Source organism: Olea europaea, unplaced genomic scaffold (genome assembly GCF_002742605.1).
Source record: "Olea europaea var. sylvestris unplaced genomic scaffold, O_europaea_v1 scaffold1652, whole genome shotgun sequence".
NCBI classification, from domain to species: Eukaryota; Viridiplantae; Streptophyta; class Magnoliopsida; order Lamiales; family Oleaceae; genus Olea; species Olea europaea.
The window spans coordinates 120,240-135,056 of record NW_019234179.1 but is presented as its reverse complement, the minus strand read 5'-3'; the positions used below and the strand labels follow the sequence as shown (position 1 = coordinate 135,056).

The following is a 14,817-nucleotide window of genomic DNA, read 5'->3' as shown; positions in this document are numbered from 1 at the left end:
GTTCTTCAAATCTGAAATCTTGAATAAAACCTTGAAAACCCTCTTGAATCCTTGTGAAATCCACTTCAAGTTCATGTTCCTTGCCTCCAAAAGTTGTATTCTTCTTCTCCCTGGACGTTCTGCCCTATTTCTGATGAATTTTGGCTTTTATATGATGTCCACAAGGAGCCCCGAAAGAGTTTCAATTAAAAACGGGATTTCAGAATTTTTTTTCGCACTTAAAGCAATGCGGCCGCATGGTGTTAAACCATGCGGTCACATGGTTCAATTTTTCAGCTCATTTGGATCCCTGCAATACCCTGTGCGGCCGCAAGGAATTATAACCATGCGGCCACATGGTTATAAAATTTTTCCTCCGGACAGCTTTCAATATTTTGGTCATAACTTTCTCTCCCGATCTCCGATTGAAGTGATTCAAAGTGCATTGGGAAGAAAACTCAAAGACGTACAAATTCTGATGTTTACTATGCCAAAAATGGATCTCAAGTAGAGACTCAAAATCACGAGCATAACTTTTTCGCCTGAAATTTGATACTTGATAATACTTCGACCCTATTTCACCTCGACTCCTTTCCTCATCTGATTGAACTTTAACACTCTTGAATCTTCATTCCATTTCCCGTCTCATCTATGGATTATTTGCAACTTGGTCCTCGAACTATCGCTTTGTTCCGTTTTGGTCCTTTGTCGGCTCTTTTCTTTTGAATTCCATCTTTTCCATAGAAACACCTACATAACATGAATTTAACAAGATTAAGTCATAATTTAACTACTTTGTCCATGTTTCAGTCATGTTTGTGAGCTAAATAAGTGTGTAAAAACACACTTATCAGTACAACAATTTGTTTGGTTCTCAAGTACTAAATCTCTTTTTCAAATCTGATTTTCACACCCAATTGGCACCTAGACACCCAGTCTCTGTCCATATACAATTTTTTCCATATTTTGACTTCTTTAACTCCCTTTTCAAAAAAAACACCAACACGATATGAATTTGGTTTGCGGGCATGCTAAGAGACAAATTCCACATCAAATAAAATATAATACAAGGATTTGAGTTACTTTCCTTAATAAAGTTGACCTTTTAAAATTGAACGACACGTCTTAAGAATAATTCTAAAAAAAATTGCCACGAAAGAAAATAAATCTTTAATTAACAAATTAGGATTTCTATGGGACATTCACCAAGATGATTATAACCAAAAAAAACATAAATCTACCATTATATTAAATCAATAATTGATTTCTTGATTGAATCTGATTTGCGAACTTCTAATTTTCAATTCACAAACTTTGATCCTTTAATTCACAATTTAGATGCTCCCAACCTTCAAGTCTTCTATAGTATTCTTCACATATCAAAACTCTAACAATGTTCTTATAATCTGATCATTAAAAAAAATCTAGATGATAAATCATTTAATTTGATGCATTCTTGTGTTGAACAAGTTTTTGTGTTTCACAATTCATAATTTTTGATAAGGTATCTGTATTTCATAAAATATTATCTCAATTGTGACCTATTGATTGTGTGCTTTGTGTTGCATGTGACCAAGATATGTTTAAAGGTGATTATTTGTGACTAGATATGGGTAAGATATTATTGTTTGTGATCATGTCTATGTAAGCTATTGTTGTTTGTGATCAGCATGTGTTATCTACGACCCATTGTAACCAAGTCTATCTTAATATGACTATTTGTAACCAGTTCAAAGAACAAAAATTGCTTCTATTAGTTTCTTTATCCATTGTATTGAACCTATTGATATTTTTCATCCTATTGTCATTTAATTCCAAAAATATGATTTACTAAATTTCTTATTGTTAGGGTGAACTACATAGCTTAGGTTAATGTTTGCTTAAATTAATATATTTCATGCCAATTTGATTTTGTGTTAATTGCTTATTATGTGTTTAATTGGCATTCAATTGCTTGATCACTAATTACATAATTTAAGAATATTATTGAGACCAAGAGAAGATATATTTGTCTAGTTTGTGCAATAAGTAACATGAGTTAGGATAAGAGATCGTGAGATACTCTTATAACTTATGCAATCATAATTGAATTATTAAAATTGAATTCTTTTACATGTGTATGATTTTACGTAAAAATATAATATGTAAATATAGTTAATTATGGCTTCTACACACTTGAACAAACTGTTAGAATCATATGGCCTTCTTAAATGATAGGAAAGAACGTCGTAGGTGCTTTGAGTTCAAGTTAGTCAACTTGTAGAGGAGAATATTGAGTGTGGAATGAATGGAAGTCAGGAGTCACACAAATGTGTGTGAGCACAAAGTTGTAGAGAGGAAGCAATAAAAATAAGCAAGATTACTATTGAGAGTATAAAGTTCCATTACCTTCAAATGATACTAAATATGAGGTTTTACATTTGTTAGATGAAAACTTTTGTTCTCATCTTAACATCTAAATTGTCAATCCTAGATGTCACTTCTACAATCCTAGTTTCAAAGAGCATTTAATGATTTTTAAAAGTGACGGCCGTATAGCCTAGGTTTGTCATCTGAAAAGTAGACTGGCAAGTTGATTAAGAGGCAAGTTCTACATAAATATTACATCAATCATATCTCATAATATTTTGTACAAAAGATCTCTTGGAAGAGGCAAAGATAAGAAGATGCCTTTGGGAGTTGAAAGGCTAATAACTTCAAGAAATAAGCTGCAGCAGATCGTAGCACCTCATCTTGACCATGGAGGGTTTGCCTCAACATAGAGTTTTGATCGAGTTGAAGGCATCACTTCAATTACCTCTGTTTGATGACATCGACTAGGTTAGGGAGGTTAGTGACGTAGAGTGCGAGTCAGAGGTAGCTTGTTAGAACCTCACAAAATGAAACATAACAGTACACAAACCAGTAAACAATACTAATTACATTATTGATAAATGCACTGTTTTACAGCCAACAACTGATATACAATTAATATCTTTGAAGTAGGAGAAGGTGACATGCACCCACAAGCTATTGATATTAAATTGTTTTGGTTGTACAACGTGAATCACGCACCCAATAAATTTGTGTGTTGTTTATTAGGTGTAACGAAGTCCCTTTTGCAGTTGGCGATGGAGTCAGTATTTATTGATTCTTATTAATTGATTCATTTTCTTTGAATCTTCAGTTTTTCCAGCCTTTATGATATAACAATATGCTTGTGCATTATTGTACTGTTTATTGATCATGTAAAATAGGACGCCTTTTGAGTTGGCAATGCATGCAGCATTTTATCGATTCTCGATAATGAATTATTTTCAATGGGTCCGCTGTATCAGACTTCTTTGCAATTACGGATCATCTTCTTCAATGGAGAAGCAAGAAAGTTCTACCCACCTATTAAACAAATTAATTGCATCCTTGATGGAAGCTTATCAATTATATTTGTTTTTGTTGAAGATAAAAACCCTATCTGACAAATTTTTTTGAAATTACAGGATCCAGAAATATATAATTAAAAAGTTGTAGATCTGATAAAATATGTAATTAAAAAATAAAGTTTGACAACTTATAATCTCAAAAAGGTTTTGTCAAAGAAGGGCTGTTTAAGTTTGCCCTCCCTATGACAATATTTATTTAGTTTCAAATTGAATGATTCATTATGGTGATTGAAGTCTTAAGTTTGTCTTGTAATTGCCTATTTGTCGGGGGAAAATCAAACAAAACGTAGGAAAATAAGCAACAAATGAAAACGAAAACGAAAGAGAAAAAACAAATAAAATGTGATTCGAAAAATTATCGACGACTATAAAATGAGAAAACTTTATTAGCTGAGAAAATTTTACAGTAGATAATATTTTATCACCTTTTTTTACAATGTCTTCCTACATGAAGCTAGAATACTCTGACCATTTTCGTTCACTTCTCTCTTACTTTCTCTTTCACACGTAACACCTTAGGTGGGTGAAAATCTCAGTCTATGCCGTGTATGAAGAACAAATCATAATTATTTAGGATTCCTAATCTAATATAACCATGTTTCCTCAATATTTTTAATTGCCCTAAAATTCTCCTTCCTTAATTTTCCTTTTCCTTGTAACTGACGCAAGACTTGAAAAATTAAATGGAACCCCACTCCCACCCCAACGCACCCCCACCCACCCCCTTTTTTAAAAATAGAACCCCCCTTGATGCTTGAAAATATTCAATTAATGCTATTTATACTACAAGTCCTTCAGCATTTATATTTTTCAAAATGAGTCAATAACCCCAACACTATTTACAAATGTCGTGCATTTGTTAATTATTTGAGAAAAGTTGAAGAGGTAATACAAATAGTTCAAATATTTATACGAAGTGATTCATTTTGAGGGGGGTTAGTTTCAAATTAGATATATAGATATTAATTTCCATATTAAATATTAATAACAAGATAGATATTTATCCATTAAATAAGTAGAAAAAGAGTTGTTAGAGTAGCAGTTTGCATGGTCTGAAAATAGTGAAAGCTCACGGTCCGCTGTGACTTTATTGCATGCAAAATAGACTAGACCTTGCTCTTTTTTTACATGTTTTGTTATGAAGAATACGAATTCGGTCTTTTTAATTTTATTTCTTTTTGTTGACAAGGTTTTCTGTCCTTTTCGTTGACTTCCTTTCATCTTTTCCTCTTTTGATTTGTAGCCTAATCATGCATTGAGATGCAACATATGTTGGAATTTGAGAATTATAAGAAATTATGGACCATACGCATAAGTCATGGAATAAATATTCTAAGGTTCAATCTCTTTTTCACTTAAGTAATTACAATGAAACTTAAATCGTGAAGGATTCGATGAAATTTCTTATCACGTTCACTACTACTTTCTTGTCATTCATAATACTTTTGACGAAGTTTTCCATTAATATCAGATTAAATATCTTATGCCCCTATCTGCATGGGCAAGCCATACGATTTCTAGCTAAAAAAATACCATGCAAGCATTCTCAAGGCAGCTCACCTGAATAGGAACGCATTATCGCTCTTCTGTCTATTACCGAGGCGTAGAGTGTTGGGAAATTTTATAACACCAGGGGAATGGAGAAGAAACAAGATAGAAATAATATCAAGAAGATGAAAATGAATTTGAAGGCTCGAACATGCTATCGTTGTCCTCAACGATACTTGTCCCCTCTAAGATACAATTTCGATGCGTAAAGGGTCCTGCGGCAAATAGTTTGAAGGATTAATCAAGCTTTTTATAGAATCAACACTTAAGCACATGTGTGATTCTCCAAAACTTCAAGAACATAAAAGGGAAATCAATGAATATGGAAGAAAAGGACGTTTGATCCTTTTGTGAAATGAAGTTTCTCATATGTTTTCAATATGATTTCAATGTTCATCAAACACATATTTATAGCCATAGATCATAGCTACACAAAGTGGTGTCAAAAAGAAATGAAAAGCCGCAGAATTTCAAGCCAAAACTACCCCAATAGCTAGTTGGCTCCTTTATGCGGTCGCATAGGATTATCCAAAAGCAAGGCTTAAAGCCCAGCATACCACCATGTGACCAAACTTCTAAGAGATCTATGCCATCGTATGGATCCCATTTTTGGCCTCTGCGGTTCTCTTTCATTGCATGTTCTTTTTTATTGAATTTTGAACAACATTTTCCATTAATCCCCCACTTGTTCGAAATTCAATAAAGTCTTATATTCAAAGTATATAATACTCATGCATAAGGAATAAAAAAATTTCGATTTGAATCTAACTATAGTGTAATTCAAACAAAGTAAATTCAAAATCAAATGTGGCATGAAGTTTTGAACCAATTATTTCATGTGACAATACCGATAAAGAACACATACACAAGTATTACGTATTCTCAAGTTCCTCAAACTTGTTTAGGGCTAATATGACCTTGTGCTCATCCTTTTCAATGAGCTTTTAAGAGAGAAACTCCAACTCTCTATTGAGGAGACACCACCTCAAACTTCGTTTAGATGAATTTCTTCTAGTATCTTTGTTATTTTTAGATATACTTGTCTTTTAACACTGAGCTTCATTAAGAACTTAAAACTCAACATTCACTTCAGTAACAACCAGCATTATTTAATTACGATAGAGTTATCGCGGATTTATATAATGCTGAAATTATCTACTTATCAAATGATTTGTTGTTACCTTTTGAAGTCGTGGATTACTTTTTGAGCAATGATAGGTATGGTTGCCATTATTGGTGGACATTTTAGTTCAAGAGTTCTAACACGTCTTACTCTAAATAGATGCTACTAAATCATTATTTAATGATTTGAGATTTAGTGATTTAGTATAAGGATCTTCTAAATTCTTGATAAATTTCGCATGACTTAGGAAATTATTCCTTTCTTAATTAATTTCCTAATAAAGTCACGTCTAAGACTCGTGTGTCTTGACTTCTATTACATGTGACTTACTATTTTATCAAATATAGCTTGCCAACGATCGATTTATTTGATAGATACAACTTGCCACCACCAAGAAATCCTTTTATGAAGCCACATGCTTCTCACTATCTTTAATTAAAACTTTATTGATTTCCAAACAAGGTTGAAGGACTTCTATCAAATCATTACACTAGTCAATTACTTTAACTTGTGGATTTCATACATGGGTATTCACTTATCATCATTGAATCATTACAATGATCTTCAATAGCAAGAATATTCTCTAAATATTCCAATTGAACTTGCAAACACCATGATTGGCTTTATTTCATTTCATCCACTTTAGACTTAATGTATATCATCCATATGATTAGTATAAGGGCATTCTACCTTTCCACATTCTTAGATATCTTTCTATGATTTAAAAAAGTATAGGGAATTGTAACTTCTATACTATGTTACCCCCATAATTCCTCAATTAAGAATACAAATACAATCTGGTAATATTGAGTTCACAGGTCTTGAACTTTTCATATAAGTTCACAAGCATTAATGTTAACCCCCACATTTTGGGTTATACTTGAACTTAGAGTTTATCAATTTTTTTATAGTTCGATTTACTTATCACTTATGATAATATCCATGAAAGCCTGAGTACTTTTAGATAATGGTCGTTATGTCATAATGTATTTTAATCTATCTATCTTTAATTTTGATCACTCACAATTTGATCAAAGTCATTTCATAGATCGATAATGCATTTTCAAGCATAAACAAGCTAAATTGGTTCCACGATTGAAGTCAAATTCAATGAACGAAGAAGATTGAGTAATTTCATTTACAAGAATTACAACTTCTCCAAACGTATGCAATTTATCACTTTTGTGACATTTAAAAAATAGCATCATATTACAACCAAATAAGGTACATATTTGCCTCATTCACCATAATTAAATTAGGACAAAATCACATTTTTTCATTCTCCAATGCAGCTATAATTTTGCATAAATTACTAACTAAAGTTAATGTAATTTCTAACCAAAGTTGAAAATTCAATCAACTAATTTGCCATGTCATTTCCATAAACAGCTGGCATCTATTCCAATGCAACTTTATTTGATCTCTAAATTAGATAAACAAATTGATGTTATATCTATACTCTATTGCACAAATTAAGATTACTCAAGGAATGACATCGGATTAATCACCGTACAATTATCATTCATACATATGCACTGATTAGTGAATATCAAATGATTAATTCACAATTAATTATCACATTTAAGTAATCTCGTGCATGGAACAAAGTAGTCTCTTTGGATAGGAACGAATAAAATATAAAATGTATACTCATGTTTTGATAAATTCACAACAGGATCAGGCACAATCAAAATACATTCAATTTGATAGTAAGCATTGACTTATGCATGTAATATAATCATAGTGTGTGTATGTATATATATATACACAGCACAACTAAAAGTCCTTTGAGACCCAGTTAAGTATTATAATGAATTTTCAATGAGAATAACAAGTAACTAACTCATGTAAATTCTCAAACCAATGAAAGGATCCGTCTTTTACTACATTTTCATAATCAATTAAACGACATAATTATTTGCAATTGTGTATGTACTATAATTCCAAACCAGGCCCAACATGAAATGAAATGTACATATGCAAATACATTCTGCTATCTAATGTTAAATTCACAAAATGTTCTATAAGCATTCACGTATATCCGTACCTTATATCTGCATGAAATAGAAACTCAATTTCAATTTACAGAATTCGAATTTGAGAAGAGAAAGTGATAATTACCTAAGTCGAACTCATGATGATGGATTCAATCCTTTTATTCTTCAACATTTCTTTCTGAAGCATTCTCTTCAACGCCATTAGAAAACTTCAATTTGTGCTTGCCTTCTCATGAAGTTCGTCCCATCAAATGATCCAAACAAGACCTTGAATCATCAGCTTGATCATCACCAAAGTAGTTCCCTTCTCCATCGCAAAATATCGTTTGAGATTCTTGAAAAATTTTCAACACCAGGGTAACGAAGAAGAAACAAGATAGAAATAATATCAAGAAGATGAAAATGAATTCGAAGGCTTGAGCATAGTATCGTTGTCATCAAACAATATGTGTCCGCTCTTGCTCTTGGATACAATTTCGGTGCTTAAAGGATCTCGTGACAAATGGTTTGAAGGATTTAATCAAGTCTTGTAAAGAATCGAACACTTAAGCATATGTGTGATTCTTCAAAACTTCAAGAACACGAAGGGAAAATCAATGAATATGGAAGAAAAGGATGTTTGATCCTTTTGTGTAATAAAGTAAGTTTCTCATATGTTTTCAATGTCAATCAAACACATATTTAGTCATGGATCATAGCTATACGAAGTGATGCAAAAAGAAGTGAAAAGCTGCAAAAATTTCAAACCAAAACTACCCCAACAGCTATTTGGTTCCTTTATACGATCGTATAAAGTAAACCTCTGTGACAACATAGATTATCCAAAAGCAGGGCTTAAAGCCCTGCATACCACCATGCGACTGCACCTCTAAGAGGTCTATGTTATCACATGAATCCAAAATTTGGCCTATGCTTTTCTCTTTCATTCCATGCTCTTTTTTATTGATATTTGAACAACATTTTCCATTAAAGAGGGCACATTCCACCATCTAGTTGACAAAGTTCTCAAGGTGATTAGGGCATATTCCTTCATATAATTGACAAATTTCTTCGAGTTGATGATAGCATATTCCATCACCTCATCAACTGATGTATGCTGAGGCATTGGGAGTGTTGTTCGATGCTTCATCGATGACAACCTTCTAAACAATATGACTTTGTGGAGACTCCTCACCTTATTTAATCGCAACAATAAGAAGGGACCCAATTGTTGGCCACATTAGATGGGCCTATCGACTCCTAGGTGTTTGGGTCAAAATCTTAGTGTTCTAAAAAAAGTAAAACGCGGTTAGACATGGAGGCTAAGCCATCCAGGTGTTAAATTTTTTTATTTTATTTTTAATAATATTTTAAAATTTTAATTATTTAAAAATTATTTAATAATTAAAATAATAAGCACAAAAACATATAAAAGTATAAAATATTATATTTACTTAATAATTCTTGCAATTAGTCAATTATACAATTTTCAAAGGAAAAACTTAAAACTGAAGTCAAATAAAAGGCTTTCAAAGAAATGAAAAAGTTTAAAAAAAATTAATAAATAAAGTACACTATGTGTGCATTAAGCGATCAACATGGCAATTGATTGCTTAATTTCGCGCTTGTTGCCAAGGAGTGGTGTTTTGCCTGCACCTCGTGTCTAGGCGACACCCGCTACCTAGGAGTGCTTTTAGAATACTGTCAAATCCAACACCTAAGGACAACTATAACTTGGTACTTTAAGCCACATATAATGCAATTGATGTGACATTTTTAAAGGCCAACTGGGAGTCAAACCCCCACTTTCCAACCTAAGAAAGTATGTGGAAGGTCACATGCTTACGACAAGCATCCTACAGTGAACGAGAGTATAGACTTTCAGGTGTGCCGGTTTCTCCAATAGGTTGGGAGGCAATAGGCCATCCACAATGAACCCCTAGAGAATCTAGTGGAAGAATTGAACAAGGTACTAGCCAATCCATTAAATTTGAGGACTCAACTTCTTCGTACGATTCTGTGGAAGGAATGGAAAGGAGACAACTATGACTAGAAGATATGGATGATAATAAAGTATATACTTCATTCTCTGACGCGATCAAAGAGTTGGAAGCCTTTCTAATCATTTGATTTTCCATTACTGCAGGGTATCACAAACAAGTAATAAAGTAATAAGTAAGATATCGTTCCCACAAGAACTCTGTATATAATCTTGAATGAATTATTTTTAACTCTAATTGAATAGTCAAAGTTGTTTGAATGACTTATACTAATTATTCTAATTAAACGAACAAATTAAAATATTTTTGTAAATTTAGATTGGATATTACTAAGGGTGATTATGAGTATGAAATTTGTATGGAAAGAAAATAAATTCTAGACGATTCAATTGCCTGAAACTTATTTGTTTAAAAATTATTAATTATATGTGTTTGATTGATTTAGTTTTTAACCTAGAAAATGTTATACGCCTTGTTTGAGCCTCATTATTTCCTCATTAAAATGAAAAATATGACCATTATCCATCATATCAAGCCACCGTATTAGACTTCTTATCTCTTTTATAGAGCCCATAACGACCATATTTTTCATTCTCATTTTTACAATAATGTGGCTCAAATGGAGGCTAAATTTATTCATTTATTATTGGTGGGTAGATGAGAGAGAGAGAGAGAGAGAGAGAGAGAGAGAGAGAGTAAATTACCTAGAAAAAAATCTCCCCTCCCTAAAGAAAATTTTCTTGTTTTTGAAGAAAATATAGTAAGGTGACCAAAACTTGAAAAATATTTTCCATAATTTCTTCAATCAAACACCTCAAAAGTAGAAATTTGGATGAAAAAAGTAAAATTTTCCATTGAAAATAAAGACAATCAAACATACTCTAAGGCTTCAAATCCCCCCTTATTAATTCATCTTTAATATAAATCAATATTAGATGTTATAATGGTTATTATAAGGACTATCTATTTTATTGTTTCTCCCGAAATCAATAAAATTCACAAATTCATTAAATTGGTGATCAAACAATTTAAAGCATTAATCACAATAACAATAATTCAAGAACACGAGCATATTGGATGTCAAAATATTTAATTTATATTAAAAGCTTCATAATAAAGGTTCATCTACATCTTAGTAATCGAAAATTTAGCGTAGCATTGCAAAATTACACAAAAAAAAAGGTTTAATTTGAAAATTTCACCCAAATTTTTGATAAATTGAGAAGATGAAAAAGAATATTGAAATCTTGTATTTTTTTTTCAATGGTTTCTTGATGAATCTCCACTTGCTCCTTTTCTTCTTTGCTCAAAAGTCAAGATTTAATCATTAATTGTATGAATTCTTACAATTTCTTATATATATATGAGAGGTGTATGATGTTAGCTGTCCATATTTTGTGTTTATAGAGGTGAAATTAGGTCAAAATCGTGCAAGAAAGTTATTTCCATATAGAATTCTGGAAGAAATGGAAAATAGTCCAATTTTGCTAGATTTAGCCTGGATGGTCACCTAGTAGGAAACTGGTGATTTGCTCGGGCAAGATTTTCAACCACCTTTTTTGAACATTCAAGTCGAGCGGTCGCTTGGCTTCATAGTTGGGTAGCTACCCAGATATGCTTTATTTAAAACTTTACATTTTGGTCCCCAAATTTAATTCTTGATTATTTTAAGTCATTTTCTCCTGTAATATCGGTCTTTTAACTTCTAATTTATCCAATTGAACCTGTAGTTTCTTCGACCTTCATTCTAAGGTCCGTATCAACTATTAAAATATTGCAATTTAGTCCCCGTATTTTAAATTTCATTGTTTTTAGCTAATTCTCACTTCTTTCTTTCAATTCATCTTCCATTCATCAAGTTTCACTTAATAAAAAAAATATACAATGAATTATGCCATAATTAATGAAAATCAATTTTCATAACGATGGTGGCGATGGAAGAATTGTCGAACAAGATATGGATAGCTCGATACGAGAATTTTATTTCATGGAATCAGGGAGTGATTGTACTCTTTTTCCTTCACTCGGATTTTGTCCAATTAGATTTTCATAACAATGTTTTAAAGAGGCAACATTTGATTACTTCAAATTCTTTGAAATCTTTTCCCTTCATTTAGTGTTTTTGTCTCCTTAATTTTTACCAGACAATGTTTTAGTGAAACAACTGTTTATTAAATAGTTATTCAAGAATGAGTGTTATGAACTAATTAGTATTTATGAATGATTATTCTCCTCCATAATCCTTATTGTAGGACAGTGGTTCTAAATAAAATACACAATTTTTGACTCTCCCCCTAAAACAATTTTATTAGCTGTAAAGTTACTTTTTCTTCATTTAGCTTATGGAACTATGCTTCGTTCCTGTCATATGAATTTATGCTAGTTTTTGTAGCTAGAATTTTTCCTCCCTTAATTAGGAATTTAGTCCTATAACTAGTAAAGGATCAGCCACAAATTTTTATTTCTTAATTTTAAATAATAAAAAAATAATACTATTCATAGTGAAGACTAACAGTAGTTGTCCAACATTTTAATGTATTAATTTGATAGTTTTTTATTGCTTCATGCATCAAATAACAAAGTAATACATGTATGCCATATAAGATGACTATTGATTACCAGCCTTTATACTATTGTATAATTATCCTTTTTCCTATATCCGCTGCATAGAGATTTATAAACATTATTATAAACTAGTTATGGTCCTTCTTTAGTAATTTTTTTAATCCGCATATTATTTCACACAAATATTCTTGATTTCTTTAATGCATTGCGTGGTCTGATCAAATAGTTTCCAAGACACAATCAAACAAATAAGTTTCACAAGTAAGAACTAAATAATTTTTTCTCTTCTAATTAAACAACCCTTCAAAGATAGCGACCGTTGAAGTAAACAAATTGTATTCACTTTAACCGGTTAAGTTTTTTGACAAATTGGTCTAACAATTTTGTTAAACTAGTTGTTGGTGAAAATTGTTGATCAAAGAAAATTATCAACAGTTTTGGGGAGAGAAGAAGGCGATAAAGGTACAATAACAGTAATATTGATGCAATAACGCATTACACATCACTCAATATAAGAGAAATAGGCAGGTAGGTAAAAGGAAAAGAGAAAACCCGTACTCATAGAATTTTTCACAGGGAAATAGCACACTACAAATGGACACGGACACCAATACGAACATGCATGAAGATAGAGATAGGACTCGAATATAGTATAATACGACTAGGCCATCATTTTACATGGTCATGGCTGGGTTAAGTTCCAGTCCCCAAGGGTTTACTTCTCACCGGTTTCTTCATCTGATTTAGCAATTCGTCCAGCAAAGAACTTTGGTTTAAATTGCTCTGTTCGAAGGCGAGTACCTTTGCTTAAACTGATAAGAGACTTGGGAGTCTTAATAGCATTATCAATGGCATTCTTACATGCCTCTTTTCCAGCCGTTAACATTTCATCCTTAGTTTTTTGAAGAGTTTGTGATGTTTCACAGGCAATATCTCCGACATCGGCAAACCTATTTACCCATGGCGGAAGCTTGGGCACTCCCAGCCTCTGCAACAACTCATTACAGAAATGGTTACAGTTTTTTGCCCGCAGATCGTACTTAATTCCCGGCCAGTCCTGACTAAGTTCTTTTAGGATCTGACTCACCTTGGCAGCGTAGCAATTTGTTCTTCCGAGAACTATACGTTCACGGTATGTGTACATCAGGTTTTTGCCGGCGGGACAGCTGTAAACACCGGTGCCTTTATCGCACTGCTCGTATCCCCATTCCTCGTCGCCATAAACCTGGACAGCGGTGTGAAAGACGCCGCCGATAGGGATGGCTTCTTTACAGAAGTTATTGAGTTGAACGAGGGCGAAATTTAGGGTTTCATTGCTGGAATTACTATTTGTAACGTCATATACGTGGAGGATCACTTCTGCCATCTTAATTAAGTTCAACACTTTCTCGTTCTCTCTCTTTCTGTGTGACAACTAGTCTTTCAAGTGATGTATAAAGCTTGAAGCATTAGCTGCTGGTCCTGGGTAGGGTATTTATTCTAGTGGTAATTGGGTCAAATAGCCTATGTTATAATACACATTGGATATTAGCCTTTGACCAGAATAATGTTTTTAAAATAAATATATTAAAGGGGGATTTATAAACTACCTAAAACATCTTTATTCGGCATCCTAGAAAACTTAATTCCCCATTTTCTTTTCTCAAATCAATTGAATTCCAGAATCTTAAATCCATCATCTTTGCTCTCTCTTCACAATCCCCAATTCCCCTAATTTTTCTTCTTGGCTTCTTCATCTCCAGATCCTTCTACCATTCAAAATCGATTTCCTTCGTCTTCTTGAGTAAAATGAGGAATTTGGTATGAAGGTTTTATCAATTTTTCCAAGATCGAAACTCGCCAAAAAAAGTACCCATACGTGAATAACCACTTCTAAGAACCAATTTCAGAGTGGGCTATTCTCAAGTATGAATGATTCCTCGATTTTTCATTTTTAATACGATTTTATGCCCAAAAAAAAAAATAGAGAAATTTGTGCCAGGAAGAATTATACCAATAGGGTGGGCTGTTTTAGACCTTTAAATTTATTCCTTTTTTTGTATGACTCAATTTTCTCTTCATATTTTTCATTATTGCTTTGAATTACACCAAAAATACTTAACAATTCAACTTTCTTCCTGTTACTGCAAATTTGAAAAAATGTTATTTCTCTACTTATTCTTCATGATGTAGATATATATGCAAATTGATAAAAAAATATGTAGTAG

At 32.3% G+C, this 14,817-nt stretch overlaps 1 protein-coding gene across 1 annotated transcript; it reads right to left on the bottom strand.

The window, feature by feature from the left end:
* Positions 1–13,008: 13,008 nt before the first annotated feature.
* On the bottom strand, positions 13,009–14,079 carry LOC111377417 (desumoylating isopeptidase 2-like). Its single transcript, XM_023000512.1, has one exon. The coding sequence runs from the start codon at positions 13,974–13,976 to the stop codon at positions 13,326–13,328; it is 651 nt and encodes a 216-aa protein (XP_022856280.1). The 5' UTR covers positions 13,977–14,079; the 3' UTR covers positions 13,009–13,325.
* Between the last annotated feature and the right edge of the window lie 738 nt (positions 14,080–14,817).